Source organism: Camellia sinensis, chromosome 13, assembly GCF_055761805.1.
Source record: "Camellia sinensis isolate YWXY chromosome 13, ASM5576180v1, whole genome shotgun sequence".
Taxonomy (NCBI): Eukaryota; Viridiplantae; Streptophyta; class Magnoliopsida; order Ericales; family Theaceae; genus Camellia; species Camellia sinensis.
The window spans coordinates 90,050,072-90,061,995 of record NC_138973.1 but is presented as its reverse complement, the minus strand read 5'-3'; the positions used below and the strand labels follow the sequence as shown (position 1 = coordinate 90,061,995).

At 35.3% G+C, this 11,924-nt stretch overlaps 1 protein-coding gene across 1 annotated transcript; it reads left to right on the top strand.

Moving 5' to 3' along the window:
- LOC114294264 (lysine--tRNA ligase-like) lies at positions 1-4,165 on the top strand. Its single transcript, XM_082900706.1, has 8 exons — positions 1-120; positions 256-358; positions 464-471; positions 587-796; positions 3,179-3,322; positions 3,462-3,530; positions 3,625-3,768; positions 4,009-4,165. Exons 1-8 carry the CDS (start codon positions 1-3, stop codon positions 4,096-4,098), a joined length of 888 nt encoding a protein of 295 aa, XP_082756832.1. The 3' UTR covers positions 4,099-4,165.
- The last annotated feature ends 7,759 nt before the right edge of the window (positions 4,166-11,924 follow it).

Genomic DNA, 11,924 nt, shown 5'->3' with positions numbered 1-11,924 from the left:
ATGGATTGTGTTCCATTGAACTACTCTTGCTGCAGGCGACAGTTAATCGATCAAAGGGAAATCGAACCGAGATATCCAAAGAGGATCTTATCCAGAAAAGTTCATATTGCAGGGTTTCAGGTATTTGCATGTCCTATAAAGTGTTCTTCCAGCTCTATTATTTGGAAGATATATCACAAATGAGTCGAGCTCAGCTCGGCTTGTTTGTAGCTTTAATCATAATGGCTGTGAATTTGATTTTCGATGTGAGTGCAGGCCGTGACATGGATCTTCTGGAACTGTCAGCATATGGCAATGTCCGATGAGGACAAGACTCTGGAGGATGCAACATTCAGTGATATGCTGCTCTTCATGGCTGGCAATTTAAATGTTGTCAAACTTTAGATGGAGAATTTCAAAAGCTGTACTCAAATCTTTCGGCTAGTTTAAAATAGCTGTCTTTATTGTATTTGCTTCATGACAGGTTTTGACGTAGGTCCTTGAGGGAACAGGTTTTGACGTAGCTGTCTTTAAAATAGCTGTTTAAAATAGCTGTACTCAAATTTAGATTCTGATGCTGCATTCTAACTTCTCTCTTTTGACGTAGGTCCTTGAGGGAACAGGTTTTGATGTTTCAAAATTCCTACACAAAGATGACGATATTGAGATGATATTTGGACAGCAGAGGGTGCGGCTCTACATAATTGCTGGTGTGAAAGACGATACCGCCTTTGCCCCACTTCCCAAAAAAGAGATCAGTGTATGTTGCCTCTCCTCATCTAAAACTGTCCAGATTGTGAAAAAGATCACTTCTGTTGTATGTCTAGGGTCATTGAACTGAGTCCTTATCTTGTTTGTTTCTTGTTTGTAGTTCTACTATTAATAATTTGCTTCTAAAGTAAAAGAATTAAAAAGTCCCCTGTATATTTGCTATACATAGAGAGATCTAAATATATACACATAAACATTTGATATGTGTAACTAACAGTTTGGGTTTCTTTCTCCTTAATGGATGACAATGAAGGAGAAGAATAGCACACACACTTGGAGACACTGACTTTTTTTTAGGGTTCTAGGGTTCGCTGACTTTTTTTTTTTTTTTTTCAAGTACATTAGTTAGATATGAGAAGCAGAATGGCAATAGGGGTGAAGAAAAGTGCTGATATGTTAGCTTATACTGCCATGGCCACAACATGTTTGATAGTTTGCCTATGAGAGACTTCTAAGTTGCTTCTTCTCAGTTGTCAAAATAGCACACACACTTGGAGACACTGTTCTTATACACGCTACTGTAACTTACAGCACTGTCACATTACATTCAAAAAACAAATTACTTTACAAAATCAAAAAAAAAAAAAAAACAAGCAAACAAACAAATAGAGAGAGAAATTGTAGGATAGTTGATGATACTAATGACCAGTGAGTGAGTGAGTGACTGACAGATGATGAGTAAACATTGTTACTCTCCTTGATTGGGAAAGAACAAGACTTTAGTCTCTATACCTCTTCCTTCTTCTCCTCCTTCAAATGGAAAAATGTTTCCTATCCTTTGGTGCTTGGTTTTCTACCATTTTATTATGTGGCCTTTCATTTAAGCAGAAAACATAATTATGATACTACCTAATTAGATAGCTGGCACTTAAAGTAACATTCAAGATCATAGATTTCTACTGCGCATTTATGTGTAAAATAATGATGGTGCCATTTAATGGTTGTGCTCTTGATTTTCAAATATTTAAATAAATAATAGAAAAGCCCAAAAGGAGAAAGCAAGATAAAAGAAAAATAAATAGAAGGCTGGGAAATAGTTGTTAGTACTTCTAGCTTTACAACTTCTTTTGTTTCATTTTGTTTATTATTTATTATTTTTTTAACTGGTTCAACTTACCTATTGATTTGAAATTGAAAATATGATTAAATACGTTAGATGTTACTTATGAAAGAAATTGTCTACATTGTTTGGCTTTATACATAGCAAGTAATTCCCCATGAGTAGAAACATATGGAAGTGTATTGATTCTTTAATTAGAATGACATAGCTAGCGGTTTGTGGTTTACCTAATTATGGTTTTTGGTGAAATAAAAAGAGAGGGGGGGGGTTGTGCGCTCCCATTCCATACCACTATATATATATTCTCTACAATTGTGAATTAGAGTGAAAGTCTTTTTAAAAAGTACCTAATTACCTATAAAAGCAATAAGTTGGTCATTTTCACTTATGGTTCTTTGGGGTTGACTTTTAATGACATTGGATCATGGTCATATGCTCAGATTCTAAACTAGTGTCTAATTTGAGCAAGATGAGACATCTGGATCTAAGTTGTAATAATTTTGACGAGGATGCCTTCAGGATTTTGGGTGCTCTCCCATCCCTTGAGTTTCTATCCTTAGTGTCCAATAGCATGGAAGGACCACTTTCTAACCAAGGTATGTGTATTTTTTATTTCTTAAATTCATGCTGCATAAGTTAATTTTTTTAGCTCCATTTGAGTGTTGACAAGACTTAAAATAGTTGGAAAAATGAAGTCTTACAGCTAACAATTTGTGCAAAATTATAGTTCTTTGTCAAATATATCTTTCTGGAATCTATTACTGCCATCAATGGCATCATTGTCCTTAAATTTTTTTAACATTACATTTTCATTTGAAATTGAGCTACTAATTGAGGTGCCCATAGAATATAGTTCACAACATCAAATTATATTTATCTCTATTTTCTTTACCTCAATCTAATTAACGAGTCTCTTCACTTGGGTTACATGTTGTTTAATAATCAAATTTAATAATCCCTTCTTTTTTTGATATTTTATTGATACCATCATTATTATTATTATTAAAGTCAGCCCTCTAAGTTTTAAATTGGTGTTGGTTGCTTCAGCCATTGTTCTCTTTCAATTAGCCAGCATATTTGTGATTTTTTAGGTCTTGTTTGTTCCTATGTTTACTTCGATTTGTAGTAGCACTTTCATTTCAAAATGCATCTGCCACTGCCAGTATAGAAGTAGAATAGTGTTTTGCTGATTTATTTTTCATTTCTACTCATATTGTGTCCTCTATTGAAATAAATTAGTATGAAATCTACGTTGACTTCGATCATAGGAATACAGAGCATGGATTCTGTGAGTGATGATGTTGCAACTTAAAATTAGACCAAAATTTTTGTGTTATATATGATTAATGATTAGATTTCTGAATGCAGCTTGTGGAGCACTTTCTGGAGGAGACATGTGTAAACCCTACTTTCATTATTAACCATCCAGAGATTATGAGTCCATTGGCAAAGTGGCATACGTCAAAACCAGGCTTGACTGAACGTTTTGAATTATTTGTTAGCAAGCGTGAAGTATGTCATAGCAGCTAAGGATTTCTATTTAGTTCTTTATTATTGTTATTTTTTTAAAATAGTGATTTTCTAAGGATTATGTATGTATATACTTATATTTATATTTTTTCCTTGCATGCCATCTATGTTTTGTACGTAGGTTTGCAATGCATACACGGAGTTGAATGATCCTGTGGTACAATGCCAACGGTTTGCTGACCAACTCAAGGTATTATGATCATTAGGAATTGAATCATTGTGGCATGTAAAGTCATGTTGTGTGGGGTGCCTTGACTGAAGATTTTTGTATGATTAAATTTCAGGACCGACAATCAGGTGATGATGAAGCAATGGCTTTGGATGAAACATTTTGCACGGCTCTCGAGTATGGTTTTCCCCCAACTGGTGGTTGGGGACTGGGTGTTGACCGACTAACAATGATGATGACAGATTCGCAGAACATCAAGGTTTGTGTTTTACCTTTGTGTGGTTTGTGTGAAATGTTCATGTGTTATCAGTTTGTGGTTTTGGATTTCCTTGCTGGTGATTTTTCATTTGTTTAATTTATTGGTAGTGTTGGTTTGGTGGGGTTGGGGTTGGGTGTGTTTGGCTGGACGTGGGAAGTTTCACATTCTACAATAGAAAGTTTTTTCGACTGAGCTTTTTTACTCAAGTGTCAATTGTTTTGTTTTTTGGTTTGGGGACAGGAAGTTCTACTCTTTCCGGCCATGAAATCTCAGGATGAACCTTCTGCTAAAGAACACATCCAAACAGCTTCTGGCTTGGGTCCAGTATAGGTTTTCAATCTGCCAATATGCATGCAAATCTGCCTACAGAAGGTTTACTTCTGTTTTGGTTATGCATTTAAATTTGCCAAGAAACATGCTGTTGGGTTGGATTATTTTGTTGGGGGTTATTATTTTATATTAGTACTATTTTAGTTTTATTATAGGTATTTTTTAAAAAAATTAGCAGTATTTTTTAAAAAAATTAGCACAATTTTTTTTTTTAAAGAAAGGGCTATCACGGCGTTTTTAAAAACGTCGTTAAATAGTTGGGAAAAAGAGATGTTGCTGCCACTATCATGCTTCTCTGATAAATTTTTCAATTCTGTTTCTTTATTAGGTGCCTTACATCACTACTGCTTTGATAGATGCGAAGCGTGGCACGGAAGGGCACAAGGATTTTTTGATTGGCTATCAAGGCAACTTAGTGGATTAAGCAATTTTCCTGATGCTGTAAATTTGAATTATGTATTATTTCAATTTGATATGCTAGATGGATGTGACTTGTGAATAAAAACTTAGAATAGTTGTATTGTGTCGAATGTTAATGAATTATGTATTGTGTCGAATGTTAATGATTCAGTTAATTTGAAGGATGCTTTAAAATTATAGGTTTATTATGGATTGAATGAATTATTAGGAATTACAGGTGTATTGTTTTCCTGCTTTGGCGACTAATTTATTAGTCGCGACAAATAAATTATTTTTTTTCGCAAAAAATGACAATTGCCGACCAAGAGTTTTGGTCGCAAAAAATACATCTATTGCCGACCAAAACAGTTTTTGGTCGTGGAAACTCACTTTTGCCGACCAAAAGTTTTGGTCGCGAAAAGTAACAAATGGCGACTAAAACCTTTTTTGGTCGTGGAATGTCACAATTGGCGACCAAACTTTTTGGTCGCGGAATGTCACGATTGGCGACCAAAATTTTTTGGTCGCGGAATATCACGATTGGCGACCAAAATTTTTGGTCGCGGAATGTCACGATTGGCGACCAAAATTTTTTGGTCGTTGAATGTGATAATTGGCGACCAAACTTTTTGGTCGGGAAAATATAACTTTTCGCGACCAAAGTGTTTTGGCGACAAAATAAATTAGTCGCGGTAATTAAATATTTAGCGACCAAAAATTTAGTCGCGAAATCCAACTTTTGCCGACCAACCACAATTTTGGTCGCGAATTACTTTTGCCGACCCTCAATTGGCGACCAAAGTAGCAACCAAAAAAATTGGTCGCGGATAATTTTTGCCGACCAAAAATTGATTTTTAGCGACCAATTTTTTTGTTGCCAAAAGTGTTAATTCTTGTAGTGATTGGTATTGTTTGATAGATCTCAACAAGTAAATTTTAAAACCATAAATTTATCAAAAATGGATGTATATAATGAAGGATATGACATTTTAAAGTTTTTAAAAAAAATAAATAAAATAATTTAGATGGTTTAGCAATACCATCAATGAGAATGGTGTTCTAGAGAGCGCAACTTAAAATCATTCTTCATTGAAGAGTAAGTCACTTTCAAACTTTATTTTAAAAAATTAAAAATAAAATAGTCAAACAGTCAAAACGCTCGATCACATTACTTTAATTAAAACAATCAATTTCTAAATAGTTCCTTAATCCTGATCAAAAAAAAAAAATTAGTTCCTTAATCTATGAAAAGAAAAGTTAACGAGATCTCTTTGGGTAAATAAAAAGTCATGAGATCTAATCTAATATATTATGAAACCCATCAGCATGATTTTTAACAAAAATAAAAATAAAAATAAAAAAACACTTTCATTTATGAGTAATGCTAGAGATCTTAAATATTCTACTAAAAATTTTATCAAATGTCTGACATGGGTGTGGGACCCACACAATGTGGGTCCCACACCCTTGTGAGACATTTGGTAAAACTTTTGATAAAATTTTTAGGGCCTCTAGCATTTTTGTTCCTTTATTATGATGGTATTGATCACAGGCACAACTGCAATTATGTTTGTTTCAAAAAAGTCATATATCAGAAGATATGACAAATCAGTAACACCAACTATCAAAAATTCTTATACATAAAAAAAATGAAGAAAAACAATGTGCCCAAAGATTTATTATGAATATGAATCTCACCATATAATCCTTAGATTACACGATTTTTCTTAATACTTTTACCTTTTGAATTCTCAATCTTTAGCATTACTGCACCACAAACCAAATGCTTCTCTGAGGTATAAAAATTAGATAACACATCATTAAATTCTAAGTTTAGATTGTTCGAACCATATAATCCTGCAATTTATTTTGTAAACTGAAAGGTCCCTAGTCAATGTTATTTACACTTAAGCCCACGAATATAACGCGTGAATTGGCTATTTGGAGGGTAAATTGGGTATTTAGATGATGTTGTAGTTACCAAAGTGTCCAAAAGCATACTATAGCAATTTTATCATTTTCCCTCCATTATGAACGAAACGGAAGCTCAAAAATTGAATCTTCAATGTTTCCTTGTAGATGTTGCAGTGTTGATTTTCATTTTGTGTGAGTTGGACTCTAGATTTGGCAACATTTCATCTAGCATTCTTTATTCCCCAAATAACATTACAGAACCCCTTCAAAACCCTAAAAAATCCAAAAACCCCTTCTAGCAAATTTGCATAGGTGAAGTGGTGTGGGCATTGGGACCGTCTAGGAGTGCGATTAACGTTGTTAACGTAACATCGGCGATTTCACATCAATCTGTTGGCGACAGTGTTGATCATGTATTGATGCGATGACAACAGATACGGGTGTCTTCGATGTTACTTTGGTTGTTTGTGAAACAATACAACATTAAGGTTGATGCTCAAAATGAGATGTTGTTTAAATGGTGCGTAATGTGGAATTTTAGGTGATGTTGTTAACATCGCGGTTTTGGGGGTTACCAGTGACACCAAATGTAATATTGTGCTTGTATGTAATGTGACAGACGCATGGTGTTTTAGTTAATGTTTGTATGATTAGTTAGGTCTCATGTAATGTTACTATTTTCACGGGTGTGAGAGTTACCGGTGATTGCAAATGTGATATTGTGTATGTATATAATGTAATTGACGTATTGTTTTTATTTAATGTTGTTATGATTGTTTGAATCTCTTACAATGATAGTATTGTTGGGGGCCAGTGAGAAGATAATATCAATAATGTAACACAAAGTACGTAACATTAACAATCTCCACAATCACTCTACGAAATTCCTAAAAAAATGAAAATGCTAAACCATACCTTATCCACATACACCCAAACCCCAAAAAAAATCAAAATCAAACCTCAAATAAGAACAAACAAGTAAATTTTAAAATAAAAAGAACTAATTGGTTTATAAAAAAAATATGTAAAACTAAATAGACTAACATTTTCTCAAATAAAATTTATGAGTAATTTTTTCTAAAAACTGCTTGTATATCTGAATTTATTACTTTCTATTGTACCAAAAAAAGTAAAAAAATAAATAAATAATTGAATTTGTTAGCAACCCAAGAAAAATTCCCATGGTGCAAAAAGAACATTGCAGGGTGTACTTTAACATGAACAAAGAATAGAAAACGCAAGAACTCTCGTCTCTACATACCTCAACTTGATAATATCCTGTGTAGGAGTTTTTTTAAAAAAATTTCTTAAAAAGAAGAAGAAAATATATATATATATATATATATATTTAAGTGATCACGAGGGGGGCAACGTATGTCAATCACGAATCACTCCTGTACATGTAAGTGGAGACATCATCGATGGAGACACTGTGAGCAAAAAAATATATAATGGTTTTGATGATAGTCTGCCATGATACATATATATTTTTTGTTTGGGTCCAAAATGCAAGTTTTTTTTGGGTGAGTAAGTTATAAAATAAAAACAAAAATTTATACAAAATAAAAGGGGCATGCCTCAGGCCCTAACAGAACTATACAATAATCAATAAAAATTGGACAACAACAATACAGACCCGTCCCAGAAAGGATGAGGACCCACAAAGACCAAAACAAACAACCTGCTAGAATATCAAAACTTCAACCAAAACCTAATAAAAATATGTGCAGAAGCACCAAACAACACCCTAAGCAAAAGAGAATTACCTGATGCAAAGAGAATGTTTATGGACCCATAGACAAAATACGTGGACCATAAACATACCTATCAAGCAAAGACACCTAAATGCAGGTTGTTTTCAAATAGGTGTTTGAAAATCTTTAGGCCCATGACCCTTTGAGCTACATGACAGTGTTCTCAATGTCAAAAGGCCCCCCATAGCCCCTCTCTCTCTCTCTCTCTCTCTCTCTCTCACACACACACACATAAGTCTATAGACACAAAATCAATTACAGAATATATATGAATTGATAAAAATAGTGTAAATTCTTGTTTTTTATATGTACTTGTTTTTGATTTTGTTAAATATATATTTAGCTGGATAGAACTAACAGAATAGATTAAGCCTGAACGACCTGTAATAGAAAGAAGAGATTCTGGCGGTAGTTTGTCCATCCGGAGATACTTTGACGATCAAGTCAGTTATCTCTCAAAGATAGTAAAAGTGCTTAACTCACTATTTAAAATATAAATTGTGTACCTTAAACCTATGAGGGTGCCTCTTTTTTATAGCCAACACTTACCTAATCCCAATAGAAGCCTAGCTTCAATGGACTTAGGGGTTGTTTGGGGTGTCCTAAATAAGTGTACTTTTTATTTTTTTAGACTAAAAAGTTGAGGAAAAAATATAGATGTTTGGATTAACTTTTTGACTTTTTATAAAAAAATGTGTATTAAAAAATTGTATAAATAAATGTATAGGGCAATAAAGTAATGGTGTAGGCCGCACGGTTGGAAGCAGCGCTGCAGAGGGTGTGTAGGAGATTGATTCTCTACTTTTCGGGCATAAATTGGCCGGTTCTGTTCGGCCCATAGGGGCCCACCACGGGTCCCGTTTTACTAATCAGAACCGTTCAGTGTGTAGAACCCATCGAGTACTATATGCTTGTAAAAAATCACATTGATTGGATATCGATAGCTATCTGATCATGTTAGTTTTTTTTTGTTAACTGTTAATTATAACACCACCCATTTTTATACAAAACTGATTTGATCATATATTTAGCGATATCCGATGATGTGTTTTTTTATAGGCATATAGTACTAGACGAGTTCTACATATTAACGATTCAGATTACCAAAACGGGACCCATAGTGGGCCTCCACGGGCCTAGCTCTACTATCAAATTTAATAAATATTTTACTCCCTATTTTTTTCCCCCAGTCACTGACGAGCCCATCACGTCATACCTTGTTAATTGTATTTTTTTTGATTTGTATTATTATGTGGATATTATTTTTTTAATATTTATTTTTAGTGAATAGTGTTAACTTTTTTACTTTTTGAGTAATTTTTTGACTTTTTGACTTTTATAGTGTATGCCAAACAAAGCCTTAGGATTACTGCTAATCTTAGACTCCTAGTAGGATAAGGATAAACTCTCTAAGAGTCTTATCTTTACCCAAACTGAAGTCCTCTCTCATTCTATGACTCTTGTCCCATATCCGCTTATCCCGGATTCTGGTTTCTTCGCAGACAACCTCGGCCTAGCCGAGATCATCTCGGTGTCATGACTAGGACACGTGGCACCTCGGCTGACACTTCGGTGACACCTCGGCCACGTGTTGTCATTCAAAAATTATGTCCCCACAACTGCCCCCTAGGTTTCAATTACCTCGTCATCCTGAGGTGATGGCACCTATATCATTCCTGCCTTTAATCATGGCCCCGATTTAACTTCAGCTTGTAAATTTTTCTTAAAATTTCAACAAGTATTAAACATGACCTCGGTTTAACTTTAACTTGTAAATTTTTAAAATTTCAATAAGTGTTAAACATGACCTCGGTTTAACTTTAACTTTTAAATTTTTCTTAAAATTTCAACAAGTGTTAAACATGTCCTCGGTTTAACTTCAACTTGTAAATTTTTCACAAATTTCAACAAGTGTTAAACGTGACCTTGGTTTAACTTCCACTTGTAATTTTTTCACAAATTTCAACAAGTGTTAAACGTGACATCGGTTTAACTTCAACTTGTAAATTTTTCACAATTTTCAACAAGTGTTAAACGAATTTTAGCTTATAAATTCTACCTTTTTAGGAACCATTTTCCAACTCTCTGCCCCCTAATGTGAACTTAAGTTCCACTTGGGTTCTCATTATGCATGTATTCCAGAAACATCGCCAAGTATCTTATCAGTCACAAATGTAAAAAATCAAGCTAAAAACTTTATTTATTACTTCGACTAATAACAAAGAACAAGAAAGTCTAATGATAGAAAAATTTCAGATTGCAAGTATTCCAGGGCCTTGGTAGCTCTTTGCCTTCATTATTTTCAAGCCGATATGTCCCATTGCCCAATACCGAGATGATTCTGTAGGGTCCTTCCCAATTTGGGCCAAATTGTCTTCTCTGGGATCTTTCTTGTTGCCGACGACCTTTCTCAGGACGAGGTCACCAACTTAGAACTCTCGTGGGTTCACCTTTTTATTATAAGCCCTGGCAAGCTACTGTTGGTATGTCCCCAGCTAAATTGCTGCTTTCTTCCTTCTCTCTTCTAGAAGATCTAGATCTCGGGCTAAAAATACATCATTAGTTCCATTCTCCACTGCTTGGGTTCTGATCCCTGGGATGTCGACCTCCAGCAAAATGACTGCTTTTGTGCCATAAGCCATGGCAAACGGGGATTCCCCCGTTGATCTTCTCGGCGTAGTCCAATATGCCCAAAGTACACTGAGCAATTCATCTACCCACTTTCTCTTTGCTTCTTGCAGCCTTTTCTTTATCCCATCCAAGATAACTTTGTTGGACATTTTTGCTTGTCTATTGCTTTGAGGAAAACTTGGGGTTGAAAAGTAATTCTTGATTTTGAACTTTGCACAAAAGCTTTTGATTAGCTTACTGTCAAATTGTGTTCCATTGTCTGTAACTATTACTCTTGGAATCCCAAACCTGGTAATGATGTTCTTCCAGATGAAGTTCTTCACATCAATGTCTCGGATCTTGGCAAGGGGTTCAGCTTCTATCCACTTGGTGAAGTAATCTGTTGCTACCAGTAGGTACTTCCTTTGCCCAGTTACTTGGGGCAGTTTTTCAACAAGATCCATGCCCCATTGGGCAAACGGCCAAGGACTGGATACTGGGTTCAGGTCTGCTGCTGGTTGGTGTATTAGTGGTACAAATCTTTGGCATTTTTCACACTTTTTGACATAGGCTTTTGCATCTTTCTGCATGTAGGGCCACCAATACCCTTGGATAATGGCCCTATGAGCAAGTGATCTGCCCCTAGCGTGGCTTCTACATGCTCCTTCATGTATTTCGTACAAAAAATCTTCAACTTGTAAAGGATGTACATATCTCAAAAGGGGTCCAGTGAAGGATCTTCTGTAGAGATGTCCCTCTGCTGTCAGACTGAATCTTACCGACTTCAATCTGATCTTGTGTGCCTCTTTGTGATCATCTGGCAGTTTTCCTTCTTTCAGGAATGCTACTATTGCATCCATCCAGCTTGGTCCCATGTCCACACACATTGCTTCACGCTCTGTGGTCAGTGGTTCGATGCTCGGGCCCGACAAGTAGTCAACCATTATGTCCTTGCCTTTCCAGGTTGTATTGCACTAGCCAGGTTGGCCAGGACATTAGCATGACTGTTATCATCTCGACTAACCTACTGTAGTCGGCAATTCTGAAACAAGGCCACCAACCTGCTGACCTCCTTTGCATAGGCCGACATCATTTCATCTCGGGCTGCAAACTCGCCCGTTGTCTGGTTGACTATAAGTTGGGAGTCAC